Source organism: Elephantulus edwardii, unplaced genomic scaffold, assembly GCF_000299155.1.
Source record: "Elephantulus edwardii isolate Elephantulus edwardi_28Jun2011 unplaced genomic scaffold, EleEdw1.0 scaffold00166, whole genome shotgun sequence".
NCBI classification, from domain to species: Eukaryota; Metazoa; Chordata; class Mammalia; order Macroscelidea; family Macroscelididae; genus Elephantulus; species Elephantulus edwardii.
In genome coordinates, this window is record NW_006399916.1 from 2,818,452 (window position 1) to 2,834,008 (window position 15,557).

At 37.3% G+C, this 15,557-nt stretch overlaps 1 protein-coding gene across 1 annotated transcript in view; it reads right to left on the minus strand.

Moving 5' to 3' along the window:
* Positions 1-15,557, minus strand: part of RYR2 (ryanodine receptor 2 (cardiac)) — an 814,526-nt gene that overhangs the window by 309,968 nt on the left and 489,001 nt on the right. Inside the window, exons 47-49 of the mRNA XM_006895387.1 lie at positions 11,980-12,085; positions 8,266-8,386; positions 270-439 (exon numbers count right to left, since the gene is read on the minus strand). Coding sequence (XP_006895449.1) covers positions 270-439; positions 8,266-8,386; positions 11,980-12,085 — 397 coding nt within the window. The remainder of the gene's footprint in view (positions 1-269; positions 440-8,265; positions 8,387-11,979; positions 12,086-15,557) is intronic.

Genomic DNA, 15,557 nt, shown 5'->3' on the forward strand with positions numbered 1-15,557 from the left:
TAGAAGCCTCTATGATTTCCCAAACTAGCGTTACAGAAATCTCTTTTAATCATTCATTATTAGAACTCTTAAAATCTTGATGGTGCCAATTTCTCTCACCATTCAGCAACTTATTTGGGACATAATTTTTCTTTTTTTTCTGCTTCCTAATACATGTCTTAAAACAGACACTCGATAAATGTTTGTTGATAAATGAACGAATGTCTAGCTGTATGAGGCCATAGTCTAATGAGTCAAACATTCAGGAAGGCAACTGTTCAAACAATTACCGTATCTAAAGAGGCAGCAGCTCGGAGATCTGGCAGAAAGCCAACCTCAAGTAGATGGAGGAGGAAATCTTGAACCTCAATTCCATAGACCCTGTCAAGGAACAAAACCATGGCTGCCTTGTGATCTGGGCAAAACCCTGCCGACATGTCAGGCTCCACTACATTCCCATCTAAAAGAGAGAAGGTAACATTAGGCGTTAAAAGTAATGCAGTCAGGGAGCAAAGAGTACAACATGGTTTTCCCCACCCATTCTCTTTATTTTTTTAAAGACAAAGTTATCATCAGAATTATGTTGTCTTTCATACTACACACACATGTCAGGAGCTAGCTGAGGAAATAAGGTAATGCAACTGAATCCTAAAATGACAGAAAATGCTGTCTGTTCAACCATTTGTTACCTGAGTATATACTAAGGACACAGCACTGTAATAGATGCTGATAAAAAAACCAAAAAGACAGCCCAAATCCACAAAATATTAGTAAAAAGTAAACAGATAAAATATGAAGGGAAGTACTTGAAATATTTTCGGTATTCTTAATAGCAATGCATTTTTTGTACCCTTATATGGCAATCACTATTCATTTAGATAATCATGGCTTTCAGTCTTATTCCGTACTGTCTTAGAAGTTCTAGCTAGGACAAGAGGATCTCAGGTGATGGAGTCCATAGAACTGTTGCACTGCAAATCCAAAGGCATCTCTAGAAGTTTGAATATATTAGCACAACTATGGAAGAAAAATTGGCAATCTTCTCCCTACAAGATTCATAGCTTTTGAAATCTATTTGAGGGTCAATTATGAGTTGGTTATGACTTCAAAGGACTGACAGATAAAGAGAGGCAAGGCAGTAAGTCAAGAAAGAGAAATAAAAGACATCTAATAGGTTCATCCTGGAAAGGGTGAAGCCAGGCTGCTCCTTGGAGGCAAGGATTCTGAGGCTTTGTCTGACATACTTTGTGCATGCAGCAAAGAGGGACCAGTCCTTTTGGAGGGACATCATGCTTGGAAAGATGGAGGGATGGAGAAAGAGAAGGAGACCATTTATGAGATGGATTGATACAGTGACTTGGGTAATGAGGGTAGGTGTGTTAGAAACAGTAAAGGTGGCACAGGATAGACCAGGTTTCAGGGTTGTCGTACATAGGGTCACTATGAGTTGTAACAGCACATAGCAACAATTATTGGAAGTTCTAGTGGAATAGTGGTAACAGGCTGTGCTGCAATCTTCAAAGGCCTATATTTCAAGTCTACGAGCTGCCCTGACGGAGAAACATGGCAATTTCCTTCTGTGCAATTAACTGCCTCTGAAAACCCACAGGAGGATTAGTTATCTAATTATTAGGAAAGTAAAACTATTGGCAGATGATGTGCTTCTATAATAAAGAAAATCCCAGAGACTCATAAAGAAAACCATTGCACTTACTCAAAGGTTTGGCAATGTAGAGGGATAAAGAGATTAAAAAAATAAAAATCAGATTCCTCTACACAAAAAAACCCCCACAATTCTGAAGAAGAAAGAAAGAAAACAATATGGTTTACATTATCTATCAAACAGATAAATACTGAATAAACATAATCAGAGATTCAAAAGATACAAGGGAAACTACAAAGCATTACCTACATAAAACTGAAAGAGACATATTTAAATATAAAAACATACCATACTCATGGATAGGAAGAATTTATACTGTGAAAATGCCAATACTGCCCAAAGTGATCTATAGATAACAATGCAATTCTATTAATATTCCATCCATACTCTTTAAAGAGAGATGCACAATGATTAAGGATTACAGAAGAATCATTGATGCCTTTCAGCATTGATGCCTTTGTGGTACTGGAAAAAGAGTACTGAACATACAATGGACACTGTCAAGAGAATAAACAGGTCATATAGCTGCGTCGCTCCTTGGAAGCAAGGATTTTAAAACTCAATCTCATACACTTGAGACATGTTGCCAGGAGAGACTAGGACATCAAGTTTGGAAGGGTGGACAATGAGCATAAGAGAGGAAGACACTGGACAAGATGGACTAACACAGTGACTCTGGCACTAGGAACAGGTGTGTAGAGACAGTGAGATTGGCTCAGGATAGGGGAAGGTTCAATACTATTATTCAAAGGTTGCCATGAGTTGTAATTGACTTGGTGGTACTTAACAACAATATTTACATTTGTGATTTATTTTCTATGCAAAGGCATTTGAATATGTGGATCATAACAAATTATAGTTAACACTGGGGAAAAAAATGGAAATCCCAGGACATTTAACTGGGTTCATGTAAAAGCTATTCCCAGAACAAGAGGCTATAGTATAAACAGAGCAAGGAAATAATATATGGTTTAAAATTAAGAAAGATGCATGTCAGGGTTATATCCTCTCTTTATACCTATTCACTCTGTATGTTGAACAAATCATTTGAGAAGCTGGACTCCGTGAAGAAGAATGTGGCATCAAGATTGGAGGAAGACTCATCAGTAACAATTGTTATGCAGATAATATAAGCTTGATTACTCAAAGTGAGGAGGACTTGAAGTGCTTGCTACAGAAGACTGTATGAATTGCATCTCAGCATCAAGAAAGCAAAAATTCTCACCACTAGAACAAAAGGCAACATCATAATGGATTAAGAAAAGACTGAAACTGTCAACGATTTCACTTACTTGGATCCACAATCAATGCAGTTGATATCAGCAGTCAGAAGATCAGATGAGGTACTTCACTGGTAAAGACCTCTCCAACTTATTGGGGAGCAATGAAATTAGTCTGAAGACTAAGTTGTGCCTGATTTAGGCCATGGTCTTTTCAATCACTTGCTATGCTGCTGAGAACTGTACGATGAATAAAGATGACAGAAGAATTGATGCTTTTGAAATGTAGTACAGGGGAAGAACTTGAAATAATCAATGGACAGCAAAAAGAATAAACAGAAATGCCTTGGAGAAGGTGCAATCAGAGTGCCTCTTGGATGTAAAGATAATAAACCTTCATCTGACATACTTTGAGCATGTTGTAGCCATGATGCTAGGAGAGGCTATTCCATGGAGAAAGACATCATTTCAGTAGTGGTGGTGAAAGAGAGAAAGACCTTAACCAGGTGTATTGACACAGTGATTGTAAAAATAGGCTCAAGTGTGTCAGAGATGGTGAGGATGCCACAGGAGAGGACAGGGTTCAGATCTGTTGTTCATGGGGCCACTATGAGTTATACTCAGCTCAATGACACCTAATAACAAAAGCAGCATTTACATGGAAATGAAAAGAATCTTGGATATGCAAAGTACTACTGAAGAAGAATACAGTAGGAGGCCTCATAGTTTCCAATTTAAAACCTTTCAGTACAATCACAGTAGTGAAACCAGTCTGGTACTATTACAGTGACAGAAGCATAGACCAATGGAAAAGATTTGGAAATCAAGAGTAAATCGATCTGCCTACAGGCAAATGATCTTCAACAAAACGCTGAAAGCCATTACAGAGATTATCTTTTTAACAAATCCTCAGACTCAAGCTCATTGTTTTCAAGTCAAAACCAATTTATAGCTGAGCCACCATAAGGCTTTTCAGTTTATAAACTGCTTGGAGAAGATTGCCCATTTTTCTCCCGAGGAGCAGCTACTGTATTCAAACTGCACAACTATGGTTTGGCAACACAACTCTTTACCACTAAGCCATTTTCCCATGGAGAGATGTATATCAAAACAATAATGAGATATCATCTCCTTTGAGCAAAAAATCAAAGTTCAATGAGACAGAAAACAACAAAGGTTGGCAAGGATATGGAAAGACTGCATTCTCTCATACACTATTGGTGTGACATTAAGAAAGTCCAACCTCTGTGAGACATGGTATAAATGCTACCTAAAAAATATGGAAATCAGAATACTATTTAATCTACCAATCCATCCACTGGCATATATTTTAAAGAAATGAGAACCCGGACATGAAACATACACACACACACACACACACACACACACACACACACACACACACACACACTCTTTTGGCCTACTGGTAAGAAACTGCCCTGCAATCCCAAAGTCATGCAGTTCGAACTTATCAGCTGATCTGCATGAGGATGGGCAATCTCCTCTTGAGTGATTAAAGCCTCTGAAACCCACTGAAGGGTCAGCTATGTGTCAGTTCTGACTCTATGGTACTCAATACCAACATCAGTGTGTGTGTGTGTGTGTGTGTGTGTGTGTGTGCGCGCGCGCGCGCGCACTCTGGTGGCCTAGTGGCACGAAGCTTTGCAGCAATCCCAAAGGCACAGGGTTCAAGGCCACAAACTGCTCCATGGGAGAGGATGAGTAATCTCCTCTCACACAATTAACTATCTCCGAAACCGCACTGGAAGGTGAGCTATGGGTTGGTTCCAACTCTACAGTACTCAACAACGTGTGTGTGTGTGTACACACCACACTATATAGTGTATAACATATAGTGTTGTACACACACACACACACTCTTATACCCATGTTCCCTGAAGAATTATTCACAACAAATAACATATACACACAATGGGATACTGTTGTTTTGATCATTAGATACCATCAGTCAAGTCACGTATGGCTCATGGCAACACTGTGAACAAAAGGTCTAAGCCCTTCCCTGTACTGTGTCATCTTCATTATTTCAGACATACTCGAGGCCATTGAAGCATTCATTGTGTTCTTATTTTGATTGATTTCCAATCTGAGGTTTACCTCTAATACCATAGCTACCAGTGTTCCTCTATTTTTCATTGGGCTGCTATTTCAGAAGAGGATGGCCAATCTGGATTCCTAGTATGTCTTAATTGAGGAGGTCTGTTGAAACCTGACCACTATGAGTAACTCTTCTGGCACGTGAAACACCAGTGGTATAGATAACAGCAACCCACATATTACCCAAGGACGGGAAACAGAAAGACAGTGCTCTATTAAGAGGAGCAAATGATAAACAAATAAGCACATGCCCAGGTAATCTATAAGATAATTAATAATATATAAAAATATGGAATGCTTCAAAAATTTTGTTGTCATCCTTATTCAGGGGCCATGCTTCTCCGTACTATTCTAATTTTACTATACATATTGTTGAAATGAGCACCAATGAAATACTACATAATACCAATACCAATGAAGAGAAAATCCATGAAAAGCTTTACAATGTGGATAAACTTAGAGGACATTATGTGGAGTGAAAGAAATCAATCATAAAAAGATAAATATTATACAAGTCTACTACTATAAAAATTTAGGAAATTTCTACAGAGAAAGAAATATTCTTTAAAGATTAATTTGGAAGGGAAGGAAGAGATGACTAAATCACTAACTAGAAGGAAAATAAGCAAAAGCAAATCCATGGCCATCAAATTAATCCTGAATCATAATGGCCCTCCACTCAGATTCCAAGGATATAAACCTTTATAGGAAGAGAATGCCCATCTTTCTCATATGGAGTAGGCAGTGGATTTGAACTATCAATCTTGAAGTTAGGAACCTGATGTCTTTTACATTACACTACCAGATTCCTAAAGAGATAAGATATTCTAATTAAATTGATTTAAAAGGAAGGCAATATACAAAAAGCTGCTGCTTAGCACAATATCACTTTGGAAAAGGAAGATATCAAGAGGTGCACCAGAGCTACACACAGCAAAGGCAAACACTATGACATATACAGTTGTGCACTGTTAGTAGTAATAATCCATAAATATATTTTGTTCTCTAATTTTTAAAAAAATAATCTATGTATGGATACATTGGCACACAGGCATGTTGAAGCTATGTGAATTAGATTATACCATGTAGGTTTGGCAGATAATATGACTACATGTGTATCTGTATGTGCTGCAAATAGATCAATGTGTAAGAGTGTGTAAAATGGTGGAAGTATTATGAAAACTCCTTGGTCATCAACAAACACCTTGAAGGAATTAGTAACCAGGACTGGAAGTTCAAGACCACAGTCATGAGGACATCAATGTCAACTGACATAGCAAAGTCTGCAAAGCTGGTATTCTATATCCTACGTTGTTGAGCAGCAAATTAGTGTTAGAAGCTTTTGAGCAATCATCTAAGATCTAACTATTAGTCTCTATATCCAGAGCTTATACCAAAGGACTAATGGATGATATGAACTTAAGTGTCCATGACCATGTTGTTGTTTACCGTCGAGTCCAAACTGACACACAGCTGACCCTCCAGTGGGTTTTCAAAGGAAAGAAATCACACAGAAGGAGAATGCTCATCATTCTCCCACAGCTGGAAGAGTCAAAATGCATGCTTTTGGGTTGGCTGGGCAAGTTCTTACCACTTAGCCACCAGAGCTCCCTATGACCATGAGATCAGAAGAACTACAGAAGAGGCCAGAAGAAGTCTGGTTGCCCCTGCTGACTGCTCTGAAAGAGAAGACAGTAGAAGGTCTTATACAAAATGGAGGGGAAATTAAAGCACAAGTCAAATTCCTAAAACGCTCAGGCTTATTGGTGCAATCTAGACCAGCAGAACCCCAAGACTGTGACTAGTAGTCTCATCAAGCCTGCAGCTGAATTTATCCCAGAGCTGTTGTCTGGCGATCAATAACATCAGGGAGGCAGCCACTCTTCAAAACACTCAATAATACACGAGCAAAATGGAAGTGTTTGCCAGGAATAAATCTCTGAAGACATGAGAGGAGGATGCATGAATATGAAAATATAACCTACAAGAGGAGAGAATAAAATAGATGAAGGATACCTTCTATGAATCAAATCCCAATGAACACCAAAAAGCTTCTCCAACAGGGTAAGAAGGAAACCCACAAAATGGGAAAAATATTTGGCAATGACATATCTGATAAGTGACTTATATCTAAAATTTATAGAATATACCAGCAACTCTACAAGAAAAAGGCAAACAACCCAATCACAAAATGGGGACAGAATATGAATAGACACTTTACCAAAGAAGACATTCAGATATCAAACGAATACATGAAGAAGTGTTCAAAATTCCTAGCTGTCAGAGAGATGAAAATAAAAACAGCTATGAGATATCAATTCACCCTAGCAACAATAGCAAAGTTCAACAGAGCAGCAAACAAGTGCTGGCAAGGTTGTGGAGAGATTGGAACTCTTGTTCACTGCTGATATGAGTATAAAATGATACAGCCACTATAGAGGGCTGTATGGTGTATTCTTAAAAATTTGGAAATATACATACCATTTGACCCAGCAATTCCACCACTGGAAATATACCCTAAAGAAACCAGAGCCACGACTCAAACAGATATATGCACAGCTATGTTTAAAGTTCTGTTATTGACTACAGCAAAGAGATGGAAACAACCAAAGTGCCCATCAACAAATGAATGGGCAGAAAAATTATGATACTTCCACACAATGGAATACTACACAGCAATGAAAAACAATGAACTTATAAAATATTACACAACATGGGAAAGCCTGGTGGACATTATGCTGAGTGAACTTTATCAGTCACAAAAGGACAAATACTGCATAACTCCACTGTTATAAAATAGGACAGACATAGAGGAGTTGGGGAGAGAATGCGGAAAGAGATAGATAATGAATACTGTATTAGAACAGATGAAGGGAAGAACTGTCCTAAAGGAATATATAATTCAGGCATTATATATATGATAACAATCTAGAACACGGGGTCCACTGCAGGGAGGGCTGGGGTACGGCGAAGGGAGGGGGCAGAAAATGTGCAACAATGCAAGAAAATTAATAAAACAGTTCCAGTATTTTTTTAAAAAAAGACTGATATGTACCTAAAAAATTTAAAAAATAAAAGAAATTGAAAATGAAAGGTAGAAATTAAAAGAATGCTGTTACAATTGTGAATTGTAATCAGTGCCACAGTGTGTGTGCATTGTTGAGTGGAGAATGATTTTGCTTTATAAATTTTCATCTAAATCACAATAAAAAAATAAAAGCAAAATAAACCCCATCATGTCACCCACTCTAAAACTGCCTTATAAAGAGCAAAAGCGGGTCTTACCTTTGGCTATTGTGGGCATTTGAAAAGCAATGCTGATGACGCCCACCAAATCTCCCAGTGGAATTAAGGATCTCAAAATAGACCGGATCCTAATGGCTTCTCCCTTACCAGCATGAATCAACTAAATAGGAAAACAGAGACACTAAGATAATTTTGCAAAATATTACCTCTAGAAAATGTTAAACATAGGACTTTTACTTCAATAATGTTTAAGAAGCATACATACAAATTAGACCCTTTTCAGAAACTGATGTTTCAGCCTTACAGTAACATAGATATTTATTCACTCAATAGTCTTCAATGACTGAAGCATAAACAGAATTATACTACAGTCAAGGCCAGTTTGTTTATTGATTAGAGCAACGTATGATTTTAGTCCTCTTTGAAGTTTTAGAACATTCTAAAAATTTGAAGAATCCATCAGAATTTACTCTCCAAAATGTCATCTAGATACCTATGCATAACAGGAAGCTTTGTTTTAAAAGTGAAAGATACATCCAAAATCACCTTCGGTAAAATAAATTTCTTAGTTGGGGGGGACATCAATTATCTTGGACACTGAACATATATTATTTGTGATTAATTTAGCTTCTTTCTTACATTGTAATAAGAAATTAATTGTATTATCTATTTTCCACTTAATGGCTTTGAAGAATGGGTTTAAGGGCATAGGGAGTATGATAAAGATGAATGCTACCAATTCTTTTAGAATGTGACTGGCTAAACAGAATGACTGCTGGCCCATGCCACCTGCTACATGTTATTATGTGTCACTCAGTTGGAACCAACACAGAGCTGAACCTCCAGTGGGATTTCTGAGGCTGTAAATTGCAGAGGAGACAGACATCTTTCTCTCATGACAAAGCTGGTGAATGTGAACCATGTGCCTTTGGGTTGGAAGTACAACTCCTTGCTCAGTATGCCACCAGAACTCCCTGATACATGGTACAGAACATGATCATGTGCTGTGGGTTACATTATCTAAATTTTCAATGAGTCTCTGTGACTACCTACTGACTCCCAGGCAATATGACAGGTGTGCTTCCCATGCCTTTGGGCTGAAAACACAATTTATGACATACAGTATAGCCTACCACCATACACTCTTAGTGCACCTAATCTCAATGGATATATAGTAGAACCTCAATTGACCGCTTTGTCTTGTGTACTTTGGGAATGTTGCTAGGAAGTTATTCCCTGGAGAAGGAAATCACGATTAGAAAGGTGGAGGGACTGGTAAAGAGAGGAAGCTCCTCAACCAGGAGGCTTGACACAAGTGACCGCAGCACTGGGCTTGAGTGTGTCAGGAAGTATGAGGGTGGAACAGGATAGGACAGGTTCAGATCTGTTATTTATGGGGTCACTATGAGTTGTACTTGACTCAATGGCACCTAACAACAACAATTAACAGGTGTTGGCAATGAATAAATTTCACAAGTACCAAGGCTGAGCCTTAGCAATTCATTTTCCTTTTTGTTGTTGTATATTTCCACCTAAATATAAACAAAATAATTCCAAACAACTTAATTTCTGTCTTGGACCCTCTGCCCTTTCTACTCAAATAAGACAAAGAAGAATAGTTGATTATAAAGTACTTCTTTTGTTGTCTGCAGTCACTGCAGCAGAAGAGGTATTTTACTCCATTGTGTGCACTTAGGAGAATCACCTCATTACTTAAATTGTTTTTTTGCAAAAATTGGAGGTGAGGTTTCCTAAGAAAACTTCCCTCTCCTCAGTGAGTCTCAGTTCATAAGAGGGTTCCAAGCGAGTTTTAATCTACAAGTATAAAACAGACAAAGAGAGAAGAAAAAAAATAAACTAGTTACTGAAAGTGGAAGACAGGCCATCTAAGATGTAAGGGCCTCATGCTCACACCAGCTCAGAAATGCCTCTGCCTAATCTTGCCCAAAGCACTTCCAAAGAACATGTTCACCATGAAAAAGCAATACAATCAAAGTATGAGCCCTGCCTAGGATTTCTTAAACAAATATACTAAAGGCAAAACCAAATAAATGAAAAGTAAAAATATCAGTGCATAACAAATAAAAATGAGCATTGTTTCACTAGTTTTTAATGTCAACTTACCTCCAAAACATAGAAGCCTGATTAACACTGAAAAGTTCTTCTTTTTAAAGAATGGGAAGAATATATATTAATTTGGTTCCTTGTATTAAATCGATTCAATCACAGAGTGACCTTATTGGGCAGAGGAGAAATGTTCCATAGTGTTTTCTAGACTGTGATCTTTATCTTTATGGCAAGGGCCATGGGGTCATAATGTCTTCCACGTTCCATATTGCACTGACAGAAAGATGGGTAGTTTAAACCCATTAGCAGCTGTGTGGAGAAAGATGGCCCATAAAGACTGATAGTCTCAGAAGTCCACTGTGGAGGGTCACTATCAGATTTGATTCAACAGTGGTGGGCTTTTGTTTAATCTTTATGAAAGTGATTGTGATGGTGAGAGGAACTGATAATAATTGCCTCAATTTGGAATTATTAGTAAATAATTGCCTTAGTTAAGAATGATAATAAATAGTTACCAAAGTTTAGGATGTTGATAAATAGTTGGTCAAGTTTAGGATTATATAAAAAATATTATGGACTGTTAAAAGAACAAACAGATAAGTCTTGTGGAAATGCAGCCAGAGTGTTTCTTGGAGGCAAGGATTTTGAAATTATGTTTCTCCTACTTGCTAGAACAGACTATTTCTTGGAAAAGGACATCACGCAAAAGAGACAAAGACCTCTAATGAGATAGACAGTCACTGTGACTGTGTCAATGAGTTCGAGTGTGACAGAGATGATGAAGATGGTACAGGATAGCATGGGGTCATGTCTATTGTTTATAGGATCTCTATGAGTTGTATCTGACTCGACAATACATAACAACAGCTGCAACAATAAAAGTTGTCTGACTCTACATAATCTATTAATGTGATTGATTAGAGTGCTGTGATGTTGTTATTCCAGGAAGCAAAGATTTGTCACCAAGTCACCCTGATATGAAAAAACTAAGAAATTACTTGAAGGATGTATCATCAGCAAAGAAGTCTGATAACTACCTCAAACATTAACCACAGGCCATGTGATAACCATCACAGGAGGAGAGATCATGGAACTAACAACTCTGGGCACTTCCCTGCCTTCACACATTCCTTTTCTTCCTTATGACTCCCTTTGTCCATCCCCTTAAAAAGCCTGGCTTGATGTTGATATGCCAGAAAACAGTTTCTAAGGAACCCACACTTCCAATTCTCTCACCGAATGCTAGTCTCTCAATAAAGGCATTTGAAAACTCAAGCCTTGTCTCTATGCAATTGGATTTTAGTGACAAGCAACTGAATTTTGTCTTTTCCCAATTATAGATGTCAAGGCATTTCACCTACAGACTTGACCATGTCACCTACATGCAAGTGAGTTCAGATAGCTGACTTTTCAGGTAGTAGACAATCCTTTACTCACTGAACAAATGAGCTCATACAGCCTTTTAATGGTAATAACTATGTGATTAATAGCTTGCACTGAAATCTCATCACAATTTTTACAAGAAACAAGACAATCACAATTTTGCAAAAGCCTGCTCAGCAATTTGGCCTGAACTTCTTTCTAACGGAGCTTAGGCTTTCTGGCTTTGAAAGCTTTCATGGCTTCATCTGTCCAGGCTAAGAAGGGTAGTATCAGACAGCTCAACAGAGGCCTCAGGACACTTACATGCATCTCAGGAGCACAGCGTCCCAACAGGTCAATCAAAGCTGCATAAAAGGTCATGATTGCATTCCCCATGTGGATGGTGTCATCTTCCTCTTCTTCTGCATCGCTTTTGTAAATTTCCCAAGAAATTAAAAACAAACAAGATTTAAAGTGACATTTAAGATCTCTCAGAAGAAAGGGATTAACCAAGATACTCATTCTTTTTGTTTTGAAACTTTCCACATATGGTTTTATTTACAACTTAGAATATTCAAAAGAAAATCACAATGGGTTAAAGACCAGATTTGAAATTCAATTTTGAACACATCTGTGGGGATGCTGATAATTAAAAGCTGTTTTCAAAAGGAAGAAGACTTACTAATTTGCTGCATTCTAAGTAGACTCAGTAGATTCAATATATCTACAGTGAAAATTAGCCTAATAACAGGAAATAATTAGTGGAAGGATTAAGTTTAAGTAACTTTATAAATAGCTTGCATTTAAAGAAAGGATGAGTTAGTACTATTTTTGAGTAATAGTGTATGAATCATTCCTGACTTTTCCCCTATTCAATCATTCATATATTTTAATAACAATGAAAAGTGATTAATGTAACTAAATTACCATGCCTGATAAATATTATTATCTTTCCCTTTCCTCAGTTTCTCTACTAATTTTTACTTCTTTCCCCTCTCTTCCCATCTTTGGTAACTCTCCAAAAACAATTCTGTGTGTAAACATTTCGTTAGATTTTTGCAAATAGTGATCTTATATCCTAAGTTCCTGTGATTAAATTATGTCACTCAGCATAATTTTCTTAAGATTTGTCAATGTTGTGCAGTATTTCACAAATTCTGTATTATTTTTCAGTATTGAAGAACATGCAAGTTGCAGCTCTTACTCAGTATCTTCCTTGTTGAGTTATTGAAGTTGTCTATAAATTTTAGAGATATTATCTCTTCAGATATGTCATTAAAAACACTCTTCTGATTCTTTATAGTTTCTTTCCACTTTTTTTGAGAACTATTTTGATACATACAAGGATTTAATTTTCAGAAGGTCCTAATCTGCTAATTGCGCATTTTCAGTTGGATTTGATGGTCCATTTATGATCACAGTTCCTAAGTTTGTCTCATTTCTTTTTCTTTGGTGAACTTTATAAGTTTAAGTTCACACCTAGGTCCCTGATGTATCTGGAATTAATTATTTTGTTATCCAGTGTGAAATATGGATCTTGTTTCAATTTTCTGTAAATAGATACCCAGTTTTGCCAGTATCATTTGTTAAAAAGTCTGTCTTCCACTCCTCCCTGCCATTTCCTCCCTTAATGGATTTCATCTGTTTTGTTAAATATCAGTTTGTCTATAATTAGATGACTTTATTCCTATGTTCTCAATTTTAATCAATTGGTCTACATACCTGTCATTCTACCACGGTCAAGCTGTATAGATTACTGTGGGTGTGCAGTAGATTTTGAGATCAGGAAGTGCAATGCCTCATACCTTGTTCACTTAGTCAATAGTATTTTGCTGCTTATTCAGGGTCTCTTTCCCTTACATATAAAAGTGTTGATTACTTTTTCCATTTCTTTGAGAAAAACCATGGACCCTGGATCGGGACTGCATTGTAAGACAGATTTTGCCAGCATTGTCATTCTACACATTTAGGTTTTCTAATCCATGTACATGGTGTATTTTCCATTTATGTAGGCTTCAAGGGGAGTTCTGGTGGCCTCGTGATAAGGAAATGCACTGCTAATCAAATGGTATGTGGTTCAAATCCATCAGCTGCTTCATGGTAGAAAGATGGGCAATTTCCTCTGGTGCTATTTACTGTCTCTGAAAACTCTGAAAGGTCAGCTTTGGGTCAGATCTGACTCAATGGTAAACAGCAACAACTTTTTTTGGTTTTGTTTTTTCTTCTTTTTTTTATTAAATTTTATTAGTTTTAATGAACATTTACAGAGATTTTGGGTCTTCATTCATTCATTGTTGCACTGTTTTCTCCACCCTCATCCCCAGTTCGTTCTTCTTTCCCCCCACCAATGTCTGTTTTAATTGTCCAATTGCCACAGTGCTTGTCAAAGCCAGTTCTGATTAATCTCCTTTGTCAGTGTGTCCCTTGCCATTCCCTATCACTCCTCCCTGAGAGAGACTTCACCCTGATTCATAAGGAAAAGGGGATGGCGTATTCTCTTAGCTACTTCCTGCTGAAAAGGGACGCTGTGGGTTTCAGGGTGAAGATCTTCTCTCACTACTCTAAAGGGCCCCTTTGGCAGTAGGAAACACATAGACTATTATGGAGATTGATTTTGGAATTTAGATGCACTTTTATCAATTGTGCTTAGCCATACATGTTCATATCCTTGAAGATGTATCATGGAAGTGTTGCAGCCTAGAAGATACAAATTTAACTAACAAGTTAAAAGCGCATGAGTCAAAAATTGAAAAGCAATAATATTCTGAATAGAGGTTCTAATAGTGGCACAAATCAAGTTACAGAGGTAAGGTGGTTCCATTGCCATCCTTACTCTAACTTAATTCTTTTTTTTTAATTTAAATTTGTTATTAATTTCAGTGAAAATTTACAGAGGCTTTGGATTTCCATTCATTCATTATTGTAGATTTGTCCCCTCCCAAGGCTCCCCCCCACACCAGACATTACCCTCTTGGAAAAGTAAAATAAAAGATTCTTTCATTATTTTACAAACCCTCCTCCAGGTCCACTCCACCATGTAACCATCGCTCTAGACTCCTGTCATAACCGAAATACCTAATCACATGTCTCTTTTAAACAGTTTTCTCCCTTCTCTGTTTCAGAGCAGCCTACATTATTGAACCCATCTTACTCAGCCTCTCCCCAACCCCAAGGACAATCCCATTCTACAACAGAGGCACCATGCAATATTTGTCCCTTTGTGACTGGGACATTTCACTCAGCATAATGTTCTCCAGAGTCAACCATTTTGAGTAATATTGCATGAGTAGTTACACAATCAATTAAAATGCAAGGACTTTGAATCAAAAATCTGCTCAGTAGGAGAAAGATGGCCGATCTCCTTCCATGCAATTAACAGTCTTTGCAAACCCTCTGGACGGTCAGCTATAAGTTGGTTCAAACTCAATGGCACATAGCAACAGTAACAACTCTGGGAGTCCTGTTTTTGTCAATTTCTTTGTAGAGTTTTGTTTGTTTGTTTGTTTGTTTGTATAGATATTTTTGCATCTACAGTTATATTTATTCCCAAACATTTCTTCTTGTAGATACTGTAAATGTCTTCATTTCCTTTTTAGAGTTCTTTGTTACTATAGAGGAATTCAACTAAATTTTGTATGTTGATCTTTCCTTTTCTTGTCTTATTGCTCTGGATAAGACTTTTAGTACAATATTAAATAGTAGAGGAAATGAATGGCTACCTTGTCTGCTTCCTGCTCACAAAGATAATGCTTTCAATTTTTCTCCATGAAGAATAATGTTTGTTATTGGTTTTGTGACACTGATGTGTCAAATGTGATAATGGTTACCCATGGTGGACAGTGTTTGGTGGAGCTCCCCGATTAAAACAAGCTCAAAAGCAGGAGTGGCATACACTTCTGAAA